Source organism: Mirounga leonina, unplaced genomic scaffold, assembly GCF_011800145.1.
Source record: "Mirounga leonina isolate KUSES-001 unplaced genomic scaffold, KU_Mleo_1.0 Mir_95, whole genome shotgun sequence".
Lineage (NCBI taxonomy): Eukaryota > Metazoa > Chordata > Mammalia > Carnivora > Phocidae > Mirounga > Mirounga leonina.
Genome location: NW_023270865.1, coordinates 1,773,202 through 1,792,033, shown reverse-complemented (window position 1 = coordinate 1,792,033; position 18,832 = coordinate 1,773,202). Strand labels below are relative to the sequence as shown.

At 53.9% G+C, this 18,832-nt stretch overlaps 1 protein-coding gene across 2 annotated transcripts; it reads left to right on the top strand.

The window, feature by feature from the left end:
* Positions 1 to 103: 103 nt before the first annotated feature.
* On the top strand, positions 104 to 5,248 carry IRX2 (iroquois homeobox 2). 2 transcript variants are annotated; one of them, XM_034998787.1, is made up of 5 exons: positions 104 to 404; positions 1,734 to 2,139; positions 2,401 to 3,120; positions 3,894 to 3,970; positions 4,659 to 5,248. In XM_034998787.1, the coding sequence occupies exons 1-4, from the start codon at positions 156 to 158 to the stop codon at positions 3,944 to 3,946; spliced, it is 1,428 nt and encodes a 475-aa protein (XP_034854678.1). In that variant the 5' UTR covers positions 104 to 155; the 3' UTR covers positions 3,947 to 3,970; positions 4,659 to 5,248. The 2 variants fall into 2 exon arrangements, with proteins under 2 accessions (XP_034854678.1, XP_034854677.1); XM_034998786.1 differs by having other exon boundaries at positions 3,894 to 5,248.
* Positions 5,249 to 18,832: the final 13,584 nt, after the last annotated feature.

Here is an 18,832-nt window from a genome sequence, read left to right as displayed (position 1 = left end):
GGCGCCGCCTGCGGGGCTGGTGCGCGGGCCGGGCAGGCTCGGCCCGGGGCCCCCGCGCCCGCCGCCGCGCCGCGCCCCGGCCGGGCGTGGATGGAGGGCGCCGCGCGCCCTGCCCGCTGCTCGGCGTGACGCGGGCCCCGCGCCCCGCGCCCACCATGTCCTACCCGCAGGGCTACCTGTACCAGGCGCCCGGCTCGCTGGCGCTCTACTCGTGCCCGGCGTACGGCGCGTCGGCGCTGGCGGCGCCGCGCAGCGAGGAGCTGGCTCGCTCGGCGTCGGGCTCGGCGTTCAGCCCTTACCCGGGCTCCGCGGCCTTCACGGCACAGGCGGCCACCGGCTTCGGCAGCCCGCTGCAGTACTCGGCCGACGCCGCCGCCGCCGCCGCCGGCTTCCCGTCCTACATGGTAACCGCGCGCAGGCGGGTGGGAGGGGACGCGGGACACCCGGGCGACGGGACCGCGATCGGGGCGCGAGGGCGCGGGGAAGTGCCGTGGGCGGTGGCTCCGGAGTCTCGGACGCGGGCCGCCGCGCCGCGGGCGGGACAGGAGGCCGGAGGGAGAGGCAGCGCGGCCCGCTCCATGGAGACGTCCCTCACACCGGGGGTCCGCACCGCTTCCCCTTGGCTTTCGGGGTGATGTTCCCAAAGAGCCTGAGAAGTGCGACACCGCTGGGGTCGGGAATCTGTGCTGGGTTGTCCTTCGTTCACGCGCTGAAGCCGGGCGAGGAGTGCAGAGCGGGCCGGGAGCTCGCTTCTCTCGGCCCGGGGAGCGAGGCTCGGCGCCCCTGGGGCGTCCGGGGCGACTGCCGGGCGCTTCGGGTTCACTTGCAGGGCTTGGGGGTCCCCGGGTTGGGGGGAGGGAGCGGAGGCTCGGCGGCAGCTCAGGGGCCCTGCCAGGCGCGACAGGATCTTGGCCTTAATCTGTCGCACAAGGCCGTGCTTTCCAAAAACGTGTCGGCGGGCGTGCGGCAACCCTAACTGCCGCCTCAGTCCCTGCGTACGGAGAGTAGCCCCTGCTTCCCCGACCTGGGGTCGGCCCGCTCGCCTCTGGTTCCGCAGCTGGGCCCGGCCCGTTGGTGGTGACGCCAGTTTCGGGCGATTGAGGCCGTTACGGGGAGGGGGGGTGTTGTCGCCATGGCCCGCCCTCGGTGGAATTCGGGGGCAGCGACATCGGAGCTGGGGCCTTGGCGGAGGCTGCAAATGTCTCGAATTTAAACGTTAAAGGCTGAATTAAAATGCTAATTACCGCGTATTTGAAGAATTCGAAACGGTGACTGGCTTCTGAGTTGCAAATTGGATTTGCGGAGCTTTAGAGCGGTGAATAGCGGAGCGGGGGCTCCGGGGTGGTTTTTTAACCATATAAGGGCGGGGAAGGGGGAGTAGGGGGAGCCAGCCAGAGAAATTTAGATATCAAGAAAGTACCTGTGGGTCCGTGTGTGTGCATGTTTGCGTACATCTGTGCCCGCAGCTCAGGGATATTTGGGGGGAAGATACGTCATTTTAGGAAAGTGAAATAGTTCAAAAATTCGAGATTAGAACTGCAGCGTTTTCGTGATTAGCAGCCTGTTTTAAAGTATGCGCTGCGTTTTCTTCTGCTCATTTGCTGCGGGCAATAAGGCTCCAGCGCGGGACTCACCCTGGAAAAGGCGGCATTGGGAGGGCGGAGGGGTCACGTTTGGGCCGGTGAGGGCCAGGTTCCCGCACACCCCGCTAACCAGGCTCTTGTTGGTTCCAGGGCGCGCCCTACGACGCCCACACGACCGGCATGACGGGCGCCATCAGCTACCACCCGTACGGCAGCGCGGCCTACCCGTACCAGCTCAACGACCCGGCGTACCGCAAGAACGCCACGCGGGACGCCACGGCCACGCTCAAGGCCTGGCTCAACGAGCACCGCAAGAACCCCTACCCCACCAAGGGCGAGAAGATCATGCTGGCCATCATCACCAAGATGACCCTCACGCAGGTCTCCACCTGGTTCGCCAACGCGCGCCGGCGCCTCAAGAAGGAGAACAAGATGACGTGGGCCCCGAGAAACAAAAGCGAGGATGAGGACGAGGACGAGGGCGACGCTGCAAGGAGCAAGGGGGAGAGTCCCGACAAGGCGCAGGAGGGCACGGAGACGTCGGCGGAGGACGAAGGTGAGCGGGGCCGCGGCTGGCGCGAGGTCTTGGGGGGAGCTTTCTTCCCAGGCGGGCGCGGAGCCCAGGTCGGGGAAGGCGCTGCCCGCCGCCCCCAGGTGCGCGGGGGGCCGACCGAGTCGGTCCTCGGGCACTTCCTGGGGAGGCTGTGCTCCCCCGAGGACGTGGCTGGGGTGGGGTGGAGGTGGGAGATCACGTGGGGAGGAGGGCGCCCGGGGCCGCGCGTCGCCGCGTCCCACAGCCCTGCCCGCGCCCCTGCAGGGATCAGCCTGCACGTCGACTCGCTCACGGACCACTCGTGCTCAGCCGAGTCGGACGGGGAGAAGCTGCCGTGCCGGGCCGGGGACCCCCTGTGCGAGTCGGGCTCGGAGTGCAAGGATAAGTACGACGACCTGGAGGACGACGACGACGACGAGGACGAGGGCGAGCGGGACGTGGCGCCGCCCAAGCCCGTGACCTCGTCGCCCCTCACCGGCGTGGAGGCGCCGCTGCTGAGCCCCCCGCCGGAGGCCGCGCCCCGCGCTGGCGGCGGCGGCGGCGGCAAGATGCCCCTGGGCAGCCGGACGTCGCCGGGCGCGCCGCAGCCCGCCAGCAAGCCCAAGCTGTGGTCTCTGGCCGAGATCGCCACGTCGGACCTCAAGCAGCCAAGCCTGGGCCCGGGCTGCGCGCCGCCAGGGCTGCCCGCGGCCGCCGCGCCCGCCTCCGCCGGGGCGCCGCCGGGCGGCTCGCCCTACCCCGCCTCGCCGCTGCTCGGCCGCCACCTCTACTACACGTCGCCCTTCTACGGCAACTACACAAACTACGGGAACTTGAACGCGGCGCTGCAGGGCCAGGGCCTCCTGCGGTACAGCTCGGCGGCCGCGGCCCCCGGAGAGGCGCTGCACTCCGCGCCCAAGGCGGCCAGCGACGCGGGCAAGGCGGGCGCGCACCCGCTGGAGCCCCACTACCGGCCCCCGGGCGGCGGCTACGAGCCCAAGAAAGGTAGGCGGCTGCGGCGCGCGGGGCCTCCGGGGAGGGAGAGCGGGCGGGCCCGATTAGTCAGCGGTTCCGAGAAGGGCTGGGTCAGGGCCCGGGGAGACCCTTGGGCCTGGCTCGGGAGGGAGCCTTTGTTGCGAAAGGCGCCACTCTGACCAGAAGTTAGGGGAGGTGCAGGGGGCGGCGGTAGCCCTGAAAAGGGGAGGAGAGGGCAGGGCGACCCTTGCCTTGCAATGAGGCTTAGCCCTTTATTACTTCCATGTTACTTAACTTACTATTATGGTTACGATTGGTATTATTATCATGATTGGTTTCCGCAAAAAAACAAATTGTCACAAAATGCAAATTACAGCTTGTCTCCCGGTAGATTGAGCAGAAGCTTTGGTGTGTTCTCCGCTCGGAGAGTCTCTGCTGAGTCTTCTGCTTTGGGCTGGAAGGAAACACGACGTTGTAGTAACTCTGAGAGGCGCTAGTTCTTCCAGATAGAAGACCAGAGCCTGCCGCTCCCTTGCCCTCTCTGTGTGTCTGTTCCCGTGGCTCATGATTCAGGCATGAGTTGATAAGACCTGCAGAAGGAGCTCAGACAAGAAACGAAAATGAGAACAGGAAACATGCCCCAAATCTGTCTCCAGCAGTGGCCGCTCAGACAGTTTCCCTAAACTGTGTTGTGCGTTCAGGGAGCGAGCATGCATGGGTGTGCGGGCTGGTGGGTGTGCAGCTGTCTGGGAGACAGATGGCTCTGGGGTCAGGTTCTGACTAACTGCCCCCTCCCCTGACAGATGCCAGTGAGGGCTGCACCGTGGTTGGTGGGGGCGTTCAGCCCTACCTATAGAAGGCGCCCTGCGCAGCAATGCAAGTAAGTGGGCACCCTGGGGTTGCCTCCCACCCTGGGGGAGCCTCCAGCACCAACTGCACTGTAAACTTGCTTACTGTATATTTCTTGCTTCTTGTCGTGGAGTCTGAGGACAGAGCCTTGCAATGTTCTTCGGTGTTTTTTTTTTTCCTTGAAGTGGGAAAGTAGCCATTCTGTTTTCTTAAGAGTCCCTCTTTTCCCACCCAAGTTCTGCTGTGACAGATCGCTCCTTTAACGGGAACGTGTCTATTGCACCACAGCTGTTGTTTTCTCTTTGAAAAATACATTATTAAAATTGGGGTATTTGTATGCCGTTTGGAACCATTTTTTACTACACTAGACGCGTAATAGACACTGGCTTTGATGAGCTAGTGCTGCTGAAGCCTGGGGCATCAGGACCCTTTAGAGGTGGTGTTTGCAGAGTAAGCCTAAGAGACACGAGAAGCACTAGCCGTTTATCAGACCTGCCCCCGTGTCTAGATGGACTAGATAGGACCCTGCGGCTCACCTGGCTCACAGCAGTATCTCAAAAAAATCCCTACCTTACAGCTAGGCAAAATCACTAATCACAGATCTGGATGATGTCGGGAAAGAGGCACAATCACTTCAGATCGACCCGTTTTTATACTGTGATGATGTTGGTGTGCAACTGAAGGATTTGGGATGATTTGGTTTTTTCCTTGGTCCACAGGTAGGTGTCACAATTGCTTTGGAAAAAAAAAAAAAAGTCAGCAGGCCATTCTCTCTCCCCAAGTTCATAAATATACAGATATAAAAATCACATCTCTAAACCCGGACCGCATCTTGTGCCGCTGTAAAGGAGAAGGATCCACAGACTCTAACCGAACAGACCTTTGTTGGACATAACGTGAATTTGTTGGCATAGTATAGCTTCCCCAATGTATGTGTGACTTCTGAAAACAATCTTTTTTCTCAGGATATCTTGAATTGATCACTTCATTGCCACGGTATATATTCTATAGGTGTGATAGGATTTACTGTAAAATTTATTTGTAAAAGATGTACACAGTAGAAATAAAATGTGATTGAAGAACTTGAGTACTTAAGAAGTGGAAACAAATTTGATATTTATTTTTATAATGATATAAAGCTTCTAGTAATTTATGCAAGTTGTATTGCAATGGAATCTAAACTTTTTGTAAATAAATTCTGCCTGGTTTTTATTTGAACTTTGCTGGTTATACAATCTTTGTTGGTTGTTTAACAAGAATTCTTTACTAATTTATATCTTAAATTGTAAATAAAAACAGACTAGTCTACACGACAATATGGTGTTTGGGGCTCATTTTTCCTAGGAGAGTGATCTGGGTAGGAAGCCCCAGGTAATCGCAGCCCCTCCCCCCAGGTGATCTGACCTCAGGCTTTTTAATGAAAATGTGTAAAATAATCTCTCCCTTCTCCCGTTCATAAAAAAAGGAGATAGGCAGATGGAAGAGAAATACACAGTAGGGCAGTAACATCCAGTTTTGGATTATTTATATGCACACGTATTGCAAGAAAATTAAGATTTTTCTGCTCTGAATATGCAGATTACTTGTTAGTGTCAATTTTTTAAACTTGGCCAAATAAAATGACCTGACATCCTTATGCGTTAGGACCCATTTTATATTTATTTCTATGCTGGCTTATTGAACCTTCTCCTTAAGGTGAGCTGGAGAATCCTGATAGCAAGGTTAGTAGGGAGTCACACCTCTGACTGACCATACATTGCTGATGGAAGTCATTGTTTATTTTAAAGCCGGAATTATCCACATTGGCATAGATTATTTAGATTTAAGGGCCTTGACTCTCCTTTTCCTGTATCGCACATTGAACACAAGGTGAAAATCTGGGAGGAGAGATTTATTTTCCTTTCGGTGGCTCTTACCCTTACCCTGGGGGAAAAGAAAAGTTTAAACAACCTTAGACTATGACCTGGTTATTGTGCTGCTCACCATCTAATTATAGAACAAGTCTAGAATTTGTAGGCAAGTAGCGTATTCCCTTTGATTAGTATCATAAAAGCAGCAAACCTGTCACTTTAATTTTCAGCAAAATTATATGGATATCCATATAATATGATTTCAGAGAAGAGATGAACAATCATTTATTTCCTTTCCAAAGATAAATTGAGTGAATATAACTTACGGTTATAAAACAAGAATAATAGCTTCTTAGATTGCCCTTTAATCAATCATACACTTACTTTTCAAGAGGTTCATCTGTTTTATTCCATGATTAATAATGCTGCAGCATGAGCGCATTATTGGATCCCAGCGGGGGATGTCCCGGATGCTTTTAGCTGCTTTGGAATGGTCAGTTGGGGTTCATTATGGGCTGATATTGAACAATTTATAAAATCTTGTCTAAACATCTGCCAGCTCCGATAGGCCGATGTGTCTGAGGATGGGAAATTGCTGGACCAGTTGATATTGACAAACGGATCTCTCTCCAGTGGCTTTTTGTGCGGTAGAAATTAGTGGCCTCTTGCTGGGGTCTTGTTAGAAAGGGTATTTGAAAGTAATCTTAGGTACTTGAGGCAAAGCCAGGGGGCTGTTAACTGGACACTGAGCCAGGCCAGTGGGGAGGAGCAGTTGTGGTTTGTCTCCTGAGAAAAGGAGTAGATCAAGGTTTTGGTTTTCTGCTACTTCTTAGGCATTTTGTTGGTTTTGGGTGTATAAGCATTTGGAGGCTAGACATAAAGCCAACCTTTAGGGTAGAGAGCTGTTTTGTTTTGTTTTGCTTTGTTTTCTCCTCCCTGCCTCCCCAAGTAAGAGACATGGAAATGTTTGGAGCTGAGCTATTTCTTGGTGACAGGGAAGATTTTTCACATGGGAAACCATGGCTCTCTGTGGCAGCGAGTCTGGAAGAAAACAAATGTGAGGTCTGTGAGCGGAAAAGTGAGCTGTGAGCTCCTTTGCTCATTTTTGTTTCAGATGTAAAACCTTCATAGAGTTTCCATGAAGATAATGATTTTTTCCCCTCCAGATAGCATTTTCAAGCGCAATATTAAGGGATGAAGTAGTTTGCTTTTATTAATATTAGCCATATTTCCTAAATCAGCAGGGAATACAATGCACATGGCAGAAATATCTGTCATATGTAATATTATAATTTGAGTATTTGGAAGACTTCACGGCAAAGTATGGAATTTTTAATTCTAACAAATTAAACACTTCAAGACCACACATCCTAATGACCACACATCAACAATTAAGGCACTGTGTCTCTTAGAGAAGTATAGAGTATGGGAGTGGGAAGCCCGAACAAAAATTGATCTTTGTGCCTATGTCCAGAAATTGAAGCCTGGGTAAGAGCTGCCTCCCTTTGGAACAGAAGGTTGTTTTACCTGGACATGTGATCCGTTCCCGCACGCGCACGCGCCCACACCCACCTCCGTGCCCGACCCGGTTCTCTGGACAACCGCACCTTTCAGTTGCTGAAAACTCGAAGCAGCTCAGGAGATTAGCTCAGGCTAACGAATATTCTTTGATGTTTATATGCCCAACAAATTGTCAAAGATTTCCATAACTTACTCACCCTGCCTCCTGACCTGAATTTCATTCTGGAGAACTTGATTTTTAAATGTGTGCTAAGAACATAAAACCCGCAGGTGTTTAGAGGGATCTTTTTAAAAGAGAAATGCAGAGTGATTTATGAGCTCTCCTCCGTGAAGATCATTAGGAAAGATGCAGGAGGAAGAAGAGAGGGGGAGGAGGAGGGAGGAGAGAGAGCGGGGAGAGAGAAAGAGAAGAGGGAGGGAGAGAGAGAGAGAGAGAGAGAGAGAGAGAGAACCTTCACCGAGGGAGGAGGTCGGGGTGGGTCTGATTTTTATTTTTGCTTTAAAGTCTACTCAATCAGAACTGCCGCCGGCCTAGACAGGCGCCTGCAGCTCCCGGAGCCGGCAGCCCGGCGCGGGGCGCTGGCGAGCGGGGCGCGGGGCCGTCGGGCCGGGCCGGGCCGGGCCTGGCGCTCGCGTCCGTCGGCGTGCGGGGCTCGGCCCTCCGCGGCCCGCGCTGCGCGGGGGCTGGTTGATCGGAACCCCCGCTCTCATCTCAGGTGGACCCCGGGGGCCGGGCGCTGCCGAGAGCCCCGGGAGCGCTTGCCCGTCAAATGGCAACATTTGTTCCCAATAAAAGAGTTACTGTTTCTGCAAAGCTGCCCAGCAACTGCCTTTGAAACTTGAAAAGAACTTCGCGCACCTTCGTCCGGCGCGGGGCCGGAGGGCGGGAGCGCGCAGAGCCGGGGCCGCGGCCCCGCCCGAGGGGGTGCGGCGGGCGCGGGCCGGCCGGCGGGGCTCCCCGCGGGCCGCCTCGGGACACCTGCGGGCTCGGGCGGCGCGGGGCGCGGGGGACCCCGCGCCCTCCAGCCCGCCTGCGTTTCAGGGTCGGGGAACTGGCTTCAGAGACTTACCGCAGAGGCTGAGCGTCAAGTGGGCCGTGAGCTTTCTGTCGTTGCAGAATAAATGCGCGCTGAACTTCCACTGCTAGTGTCGAGTGAACAGACGTCAGTCTGGAAAAGAATCATGCCGAACCGATCATTTCTTCCGTCTGAGGCAACCCTTTCGAATCTAAGCAATACACTGACTTATTAGAAAGTTTCCTCCAAAGAACACTACGCAGTGATTATCTAACACATGATTTTTCCTAGGTGCATTGACAATCCCAAGAAAAGCATTTATTTTAACCCCAAATTAAGGGTATAAGTAGATCTATGAAATAAGTGTTTTTACACAGCTTTTTACAAAAATAACATTTGAAACATTTTAAAAATGTGTTAAGCCAGGAGGCAATCTTGGGAACAATACACAGCCTGTGATACGTGGATATTATGATTAACATCATTTGAATTTCTACAAATCGCAAAGGGGACATGTCCCTTTGATGTATTTTCAAACCTTTATGTAAGTGACAAATCCCTACAGATATTTTAAAGGCTTATTATGAGAAGAAGTAATCTATGACAATATAATTTTCCAGTTGCTGAAAATTACTTTCTGTGGGACATAAGGACAGCTCATGCCAACCCGCTCCTCTGCTTTGGCTGGAGCGGCATGGGACCAGTATTTCATGATGTGCGGGTAGACCTCGCCTTGGGAGGCAAAGGAGAGAGCGCTTGTTTTAGGGTGCAGACACCCCCATTTGCATGCTTCCCTGCCTTCTCACCGTATCTCCTGCAAACAGAGGCATGTAGGCTCACTGCACCTCCAAGCAGAGAAGAGGCTCCTGTTCTCTCCACGGAGGGCAGAGCGTTCTCTCTTTCTAGGAAAAATAAAAACTGAAGATATTATTAAGGAGGACTATACTGGCAATATAATTAAAAAAGAATGAGTTATGAAATCTCCCTCCTCTGTTCTTCTGAAATCCCAGGTAAAAGGAAAGAGGAAGAATGGTTTTTGTTCGTTTATTTAAGTCTGGACCCAAGATAATAAGGGAAAGTCTTTAAAAAAGGTGTCCCCAGTGTTACTTTGTTCTATATGGCACTGAACACAAATTATATCTAATATTCTTAAAGAAGCAAACTGTGAGGTTTAGGGATGCCTCCAAATGGGAACAGAGTGGATCTTCATAGGAAATACCCAGAGGGCAGAAAGGAAACACAACACTACAGGAGCGCTGGCATTTTTTGTGGGGAGATAAATTGACAATTTATTGTGTGTAACTCCTGATCAATTATTAATCCTTAGTGTCAACAACAGGGTTATAATTACCTTTGGTTATTTAAAGGAGTATTTTTTTTTTTCATTTCTCTGATCCGTAATTAGTTAATGCTCTTGAGCAAGGATTCAAAGCGGAGCTGGTCCGACCAGGCCCCTGCCCACTCCTCCTTTCCGGTGACCTTTAGGGAAAACACCCACAGTCACCTTCCCGCCCTCAGCAACTCCCTCCCAGGTTCCCTTCCAGCGGTGGGCACCTTCCCCTCCCCTCCCCCAGCCATAAATAATGATTCCGGAGGAAAAGGGGGCAAATGACAAACAGATAGAGCGCAGCTGGGATTAATAAGGCTGATCAAAGTCAGTGGCCGGGGAACCGCTCGGCAGCGAGGAAGGTCTGAGGCCCATACGGGTGCCCGTCCTAGCTCTTGCCTTTTCCTCCAAGATCAAGAGAAAGGGCAAAGCGAACACTTTCACCCCTGGCATCTTCCAACAGGGGAGAGGGGCTGGGGGAGGACCCCTGTTCCTAGGCCCTGCGAATCCCAGCGGAAAGGGGCCGACCTGGCTTGGGGTTGGAAGGGAGCTGCGCTTTCGCCCGGCGCGGGTGCGGGTCCCACGTGCACCCCGCTCCCCCTTCCCCCCCGCCTGGGCACGGCGAGGGGGCTGGTCTTCGGCCCTAGAGGTTGGGTCGTGAGTTGGCAGGTTAGCTGGGCACAAACAGGTGGCCCGGGTTAGCGGGAGCGGCGGCTGGTCGGTGTCCGGATGAGCTCGGAGGGAAAGGCCGCGTGCGCCGCGGGGAAGCGGCTCCACTGCGCGGAAGGAGCACCGCGGCTGTGGGCGCTGTCGCCCTCTGCGGCCCAGACGCCGGCGGCCCTGCGTGCAGGTGCGCGAGCTGGAGGCGCCCGCCGCCTTCTCCCTGGGGGCCCCCAGCTCCTTAATGTCCCTAAAGCCCCACCAGGGTCGGGTCGGAGCTCACGTGTTTTGTCCTGGCACAACACAGTCATTTCTTCCGGGCGCTGCTTTTGTCCAAGCTCTTCGGACGCCTAAGCTGTCCGAGGTGGGGACGCCTTGCAGCTGACACCCCAGGCCCACTTGTGCCCTGCCATCCTCCAGCGCAGCGCGCCACGCTTCACGGGTCGCACCGAGGCCCCAAAAGGCAGCCACCCCGACTTGCAGCGCAGCAGCAGGTCAAGGGAGCGCGCAGATGCGGCGGACCCCTCGGGCGCCGCTGTGCCGGACTGCCTGGCCCCGGTGGGCCGCCTGGAAGTGGGGGCTGCAGGGTTCGGAGGGGATGCTGAGCTGCAACCCTGGGATCTCCGGCGGCAGAATGCGCCCCATGCCACTGCGGCCTGAGAGCTCCAAGTCCAGCCGCCTGCCCAGTTCTCCCGCTTTGGGCCCCCTCCCCTTGGCACTGAGGGGTATCTGACCCTCGAGCCTCCTTAGAGGAGGCTGCAGGCAGGCGCCCTGGGCCGTGGACCAGCCCGCACGAACGCTCCGTGGCTGCCGGTTCCCGGGAGGCCCGCCGGGCTCCCCCGATTTCCGCAGGTCCCTTGCTCTGCCGTCCCGCCGCCCTGCTCAGGCCCCATTCCGGGGCTGGTTCCGGGGTGCGCATCCCCTTCCCCCCAGCGCCCCGGAAGCGCCGCTGCAAGGTGAGGAGTGTCCCCGCCTCGGCCAGGTGGAGGGGCGAGACTCCGCGCTCGGGGCGTCCCCTTCGCTCTTCCCTGCGCGGGCACCGCGCGTCTGTGGGCCGCAGAGCCCACAGCCACACCGAAGCTGCGGAGAGCGAGGACCCCGCGCCTGCCGCGGCCCTCGTTGCGCGCCGGGGGGTCGGCGCAGTGGCGCGCGGGAGCGGACCCCGCGGGGCGCCCCGACGCCCTCACCCCGCGCGGGCAGGCCAGGCAGGTGGCCCCTCCAGGGACGGCCTCGGAGAAGCGCCGCGAGGGTCAGGGCGCTCCAGGGAGCCTTGGCACGTCGGCGCCGCTGCCCGCAGACCAGAGGCTCGCAGCGCTGCTGCTGCTTTTGGGGGAATTTGCCAGGCCAAGTCAGGGTTTTACAGACCCAGCAAAGCCAGTGTAGCCACCTTGACGTACTGCCTGACCCCTCCCCGCGCTCCTGCTGAAGAACTAGCCGGTGGGCTGCCTGGAGGTGGTGAGGAGCCCTGTGTATGCAGCGCAGCCTGGGGCCCGGATGGGGGCGCCCGCGAGCGGGCTTGGTCGCCCGGTTTCCGTTGTGCTACAGCCCGCAGTGCAGGCCCTGGGTCAGGGAGGTTCTCCCATCCTGCCCGTCCCTCCCCCTTCCTTTCTGGGCCCCGTGGGGCAGCTTTGACTCGGGCTCAGAGCTGGTAGCTCAGGGGTGGGGCCCGAACCACGTCCCCAGCCTCCTGCGCCCTGGGAGAGGATCCTGAGCCAGGGCAGGACCCACAGGAGGCAACAGAGGCCACGCCGGTGCGGGAAGCGCTGGGGGATGGAGGCACTGGGAGGTGAGGGTCCGATCAGGGGAGGTGGTGCGCTCCCTAACCTTTGGGGTCAGGGCTTTGTTGTTTGTCTGGGGGACATTATGGCCCCGAAGAGACCTCCGCTCAGTCTTCCTCACCATTCACACCTTGGGGGGTGACTGGACCCTGGAGGTCTGCGCAGCCCAGATGAGGAAACGGTGGACGGCTGGTGTGGGATCAGCCCACCAGGGCCTAGAGATGGGGATCCCTACCCCTGGGTCCAAGCAGGGGGGCGGGAGAGGGGGGAGCAGATCAGGTTCCCGGCGGTACCCAGCCATGACATTAGTTCTCTTAAATAGGAGGCCCAGACCAGCTCCACGTTTATCCTTCCTGACTCTCAAGCAGTGGAAAAACAATTTGTTTTATAATGATTATGTGATACTCAGCCCCTCAAATAAAAGTGCCCTTGGTGGTAATGGGCCCAGATATAAACAGGAGTTACTGAAAGGGCTCAGCCTTTGGCGAACTGCTTCTTGCAGGAGGTCGGATCTGGAGTGGGGAGGGGGCGAGGTTGAGCCCAAGCCCTGAGTGGAAGAAAGTGTGTTGAACATTTCTGTGGGGCTGGACTTTTTATAAAGGCAGGGGCTGACTTGAGGCTGTGCTTTAAAGAAGATAAAGCCCGCCTGCTAGGAGACAGAACCACAAATGAGTTATATTGTAAACAACTCAACCGACTTCACTATGTTAAGTAGAAGCAAATAATGTATTCAGGTGCTCACCCCTCGGGCTCTCCCTGCCTTCCCAGGGCAAACAAGGCCCCATGGGCAAGAAGAAGGCCTAGTTGCAGGTGGGCTGTGGGCTGGGGAGGGGAGGGGAGGTGTGAGTCTCAGGCCAGGTGCACTTTTGGCCTAACTCTTTGAGGTCAGGAAAGGCCACCAGTAGAGACCTTCTGACGTGGGGAAGGGAACAGGACGGTTCTAAATCATCTCAGGGTTAGGGGGTCCAGAAAAGCATGTCTCTGTGGTACCGGGGCACCCTCACATGAGCCCTGGAAGTTTGGGGCAGGATGCTTGGGGGCAGGTGCTGGCTCCTACAGTGGGATCATCCCCAGAGACGGAGTATAAGCCCTGCCTAGGGTGGGTGGCCTCCTTGGTGTGGCCCCATCCCTGGCTCTGAACAGTGGTCCTGCAGAGGGGGCAGTGGGTGCACTTGGGAGGTGGGTGCTGCTTGGCAGGGGAACCCCAGACGAGCCAGTGTGGGATGGCCACCTCCACAGGCTGGAGAGGGGAGGGAGCGGCACTCAAGACTCCTCGTGTGGCTCTTTGAGTGGCCCAAATAGCCCTCTCCCCAAACCCTAGCTCCTCCCACCCAGGAGGCTGTGCAAGGGGTTCCTTGTTGGGTTAGGCTGGTCCCAGCATCCCCACCCACCTGCCCTGGTGGGTCAGTCACAGACCTCATCCTGGCCGAAGGCCCAGTGATAGCCACGGACCAAGGGGGACAAATGAGGCCTACACTGTATGTCTGAACACTGAACGTTTGCAAACCAGGCTTCTAAACTGCTCAATCAATGTGCTTTAGGTTTCTACCTTGGGAAATACACCTTCAAGTGATAACCTCACAGAATATGTGCAAAGCATGATTTGCATGGAAGTTAGGGATATCACAAAGAGGACTGAATTTAATTGTCACTGTGCCTGTCTGGGCTCTGTGTTCTGAGGGTCGGCAATGTGTAGATTTGTCATAACAGAAAAGAACAGCATTCACAAATTATACATTCATTCCATTGATCTGTTCTTGTCTTTTGCATAATTACCCCTTATAACAATCAAGATTTTCATATAATCTGTGTCCCACTGACAATCTATGATTTAAAAATTAAAAAGTTGTTGTACTCAAAGTGTAGACTTAGACATATTTTCAATAGCAACTGTGCAGTTAACCAGATGCAAGAAGTAAAATTAGCCAAAATAACCAACTTGTTTGTTTTCCAAAAAAAGTTTTTTTCTTCTGTAATATTCAGTTATCTCTTGAGATTTAAAGGCAAAATACACATTATAACTTATAAATGCCCAAGTTTTAAATAAAACCTTAAAAAAAAATAAAGCACTGTTTTAAATTTTGAAATGCCATCCCCTAGGACAACATGTAAGGAGGAATCCCCGTGGAGGGAGTGGAGATCTTGAAGGCAGGTGTGGGTGGCCCTCCTGTGCTTCCCCAGGCCCAGCACAGAGCAGGTATGGACTCATGTTGTGGAGCCTCCTTCTGCCCTTCTGCATGTGGGAAGCCACAGCCCCCACTCAGAGCAGCTGTTGGGAAGTTTAAATGCCAAGGTTTGGCGGGGACATTGGGGGTGGGGCTGGGGAGTGCTTTCAAGGACACCAGGGTGGGAAGTCAGTGGCTGTGGGCAGTGGGCAACACGTAATGTCAGATGGTATGAGGAGCAGAGAAAGACCCCAGTAATGCCCTAACAGGGGAAGGGTCGGGTAGAGAAGGGCTCCAGGGGACTTACTTGCTTGGGGTCCACAGCGCTAGCCCCCACCCGGCCTGCAGCACAGAGCAGTCCCACTCCAGGCCCAATTCCCCGGGCAGCTTCCCCTTGGCCAGCCTCGGTTTCCTGCTAACTTCACAGGCAGGAAGATGGACCCTGCTCACACATGGCACTTCTCCTATCACAGAGAAAGAGCATTTTTAGGGACACAGAAAAATTGCCCAGCAGATGCAGAGAGCTCCCTGTGCCCCCTCCTCATGGCTCAGCTTCCCTGGCTCTTAGCACCTTGGTTCCTAGTAGTCCATTTGTTTCAATGGATGATTGAATATCAATACATTATTTACTAAAGTCCATAGTTTATGTTAGGGTTCACTCTTTGTGTCCCACATTCTGTGGGTTTTGACATACGCACAACATCACGAGGTTTGATTTTATATAGCACAAAAGTAGACCTCTTCGACCTTAAAGGTGTCCCTTAGACTTTTGCAAGAAATGATAGATACAATCAATAAATAGGTACAATACACATAGAATATAATGTACATGTGAATATATAAGATAGTCAAACATGAATAGGTAAATATACCAGAGTTGCTAAATAAAATATAAGACAGTTACATTTGATTGTTTTTTTTTAAGATTTTTTTTTTTTAATTTATTTAACAGAGAGACACAGCAAGAGCAGGAACACAAGCAGGGGGAGTGGGAGAGGGAGAAGCAGGCTTCCCGCGGAGCAGAGAGCCTGATGTGGGGCTCGATCCCAGGACCCTGGGATCATGACCTGAGCCGAAGGCAGATGCTTAACGACTGACCCGCCCAGGTGCCCCACATTTGATTGTTTTTATAAACAGTGGATACTTTTGTAATGTAAGTGCCTACTACGTACCCTGCAGTGTTTACCTCTAAAGTTTTGTTGGTTTTCTGTACTTTGAATTTAACTGTATTTATTTTATTTTATTTTTATTTGCTAAACCTGGCCATCTTAATATTGATGAAGCAAAAATATTCGTCAAGTGACACTTTTTTTAAAATACATGTCTTGAAATGGAGGAGAGGGAGGGAGGGAGCGAAGCAGAGTCCATAGGATGAAATTTACTGTGTGTTCATGGATGGAGCTGGGGGTGTCCAGTGGCTCTTGTTGGAGCCAGAATCACCTTTTTCGTAAGATAGGAAGCAGGTGAAGAGGGAGCCTTTAAACACAGAGACCCCGACAATCCTTTTGACATCTCTCTTGCCTTGGCTGGCTTTCCACACCTTCCATGAAGATCTCTTCTCAAATCATATACTTTTCTCGTAAGTAAATGCTACTATTTAAAAATGGTCACTTTAATTCAGCATAAACTTACTGACAGTCACCAACGTTCTCGGTGTTTACATATTCCACATGAAGTGACTTCACGTCTTAATGTCCTTAAGCCAGAATGGCATTGGAGTCACCAGGAGAGAGATTCCGGGTCAGGTGGCTTGGCGTGGACCCAGGCACTGGTATTTTTTTTAAATGATGATGGCCCAAGATTAAGAAAATGAGAAATTAAGAAATAAAATGCCCACAGTGGAAAATCAGACACCGTTTGGGTGGTGGACCCAAGTGGGAAAGAGCTGGGGCTTTGCAGTATGCGTGAAATTACCTTTGGGGTCAATCTGGAATATGATAACCCGCACACTCTTGAAGGAGCCAGGAGGTTCCACAGACCACAGAGGTCCTGCAAACAGACCTGTCTGGAGACAGTGGGGTCTGAGTAGCTTTGCTTGGCCATCAGTGGGTGGTCAGAAAGCTCTTTGGTTTCCATCAGAAGCAGGGTAAGTGTCTGCATGTTATAGGTAGTGGTGCCCAGTATTAGAAACCACCCTTAGCCCCGACTCAGCTGTGGGCCCATAGCCCAGCCTTCATTACATTCGGCAGGAAGGAGGGATGACGGCATGGAAACGTGGGCCCCGGGCTCTGTTCTGCAGGCTGATTTATAAGGCTGCACACCCCAGCTTCAGCCAGCACCAAGGTTCACCAACGCAATGGGCCAGGGATTCGCTGGGTTTGCACTGACCCGAAGTCTACACAGTGAATACACGCTCGAGGGTTTGCAGGTGGAGAAGACAAGAAATGATGTGACGTAGTCTCAGTGCAAACTCCATTCACGAGGCTTGTCCTAGAGATTCGGAGTCCTGAGACAGGTAGATGCCCATATAGCCTACACTCAATCGGTTCACGTTGGATTGCCAGGCTGTTGGGCAAGGATTGGAGTCCCTTTAAAGCCCCCACTTAGCAGTTCACCTGGAACAGAAAGCTGGAGATGACAACTTGAGTTTTCAATAATTTCTTGCGGGGTTTCATGGTGTTGCTGTCCAGTCCCATTAATGAATCTAGATGTATTATCAATAAGCCCATTAAAATCCACTGTGAGCCTACAGGGGACATAGATTTCTTAGGAGTTTCCTGTTGGCTTCAGGGGACGTCAGTCACCACACATCTGTGAGTGCCTTTCCCACACCACTGCTCTCTGGTCTTGGGTCTGTGCAGATGTCCAGCTGCGGTCATCCTGTGTAGACAGCTGTCTGCTCGGACCTTGTGTAGACAGCTACGGGAAACTAGTGTAGACAGTTTCAGGAGGTTTGTGTGGACAGTAACCTGCAGGAGCTTTGTGTAGACAGGTGCACGGGGGCCGTACAGATCGGGGTAGGAGGCGGCATGCACAGCGGGGTGCAGGAGGCAGAGTGTGCAGGGGGCGTGGAGACTGGAACCTCAGGTATGTTCTCAGAGGCATCCTGTGCCTGCTTTTCTTCACAAGAGTCTTCTCCCTCTTGAACTAGTTAGGACCCTCTTCGGATGGAACTCCCTTCACATCCCTGTAGCACAATCTGAGTCAAACGCAGACGATTTGAACTTATTTTATGTATGTACCCTTATTAAATACTTGTTAAATGATCACGATGTCTTGAAAAGCCACAGGCTGGTTAAAGTCTGTGTGGGGTGAGAAGCGGAGGGGGTCTCATCAGGGAGCAGAGAGGGACAGAGCTGCAGGTGGATGCCTAGTCCAGCCTCTTGCTGGCAGCTCCTTGCTCTACTCTCAGCTACGGCGGAGGTGAACGCAATGGCACCTTCTCACGTTTCCTTAGGGGGGAGCTTCTAGTAACAGTCTCTGCCAGACGTGCGGAACCCTTTTTAGGTGCAAATGCAAAGGGAACTGGAGTTTAATTTCTGCCACTGAACTCTTAGCTGCCACGGAGTAAGTGATGGCTTCCTAGCAATAGCATCAATCCAGTTCATCATTCTATTTATAAACGCATTTGGTACAGGCAGACCTCATTCTATTGTACTTTGCTTTATTGCACTTGGAAGATCCTGCATTTTCACAAATGGAAGGTTTGTGGCCACGTCGCATGGAGCGACGCTGTCGGGGCCATTTCTCCAAGAGCATTTGCTCACTGTATGTCTCTGTGTTACTTTTTGGTACTCTCCCCGATATTGGAATGATGAAAATCTTATTATTAAATTTGTCTTGGTGATTCTGTGATCAGGGATCTTTGATGTTACTGTTGCAGTTTCTTGGAGTCTGAGTCCGCCTTCACATCCAGGGTCTCACTGAAACATTGTACAAAGCCCACAGTGTCCCTGGGGGATGTTACTCACTTCACACGTTAGGCAGGAGGGGGCTGAAGCTCAGAGCTTTCAGGACGCACAGCCAATCATACAGGAGAGCCTGCCGGTGTGGATTTCAGGCTTCCTCTGTGCGCTTACTGTGGACCCCTCACTCACACCTCACCCCAACACTACACAATGGCAAGGATTGTCATCTCTGTCCTACAGCCAGGAACCTTGTCGCAAGTTACAGAACAGACTTGTACTAGGCCCAAAATAACCTGAGGCAAGGAATGGGCTCTGGATCCCGCACTGGGCAAAGTGCAGGCCCCCTGCTCCCTTCCTGGCCCGGCCAAGGCTCCACCCAAAATCTGCTCTTCCAGGCCGCTTTGTCCTTCCCTCCACCACAGGCTCTCTTCACCCACCCTCAGCTGTCCCGGCTGCAAACTGGCTTTTGTGCAAGAACCCAGCCAAGGGTCATGTGGATGACACATTCCCTAAACCTCCATCATCAGTGGGATTGTCTTCATGAGCGCCCATCAGGACCCGCAGATCTGTGTAAACACACAGCGAAGTACAATGAACAGACTCGGTCTTGTATGCAACACAGACTTTCTCTGCACTGGTGCAGAGCAGTGGAAAGCCCTTCCGGAGTTAAGCAAAGCAGCAGCGAGCTTTGGTTGTTCTCCTTCAATTACTCTATAGCAAGTTCACAA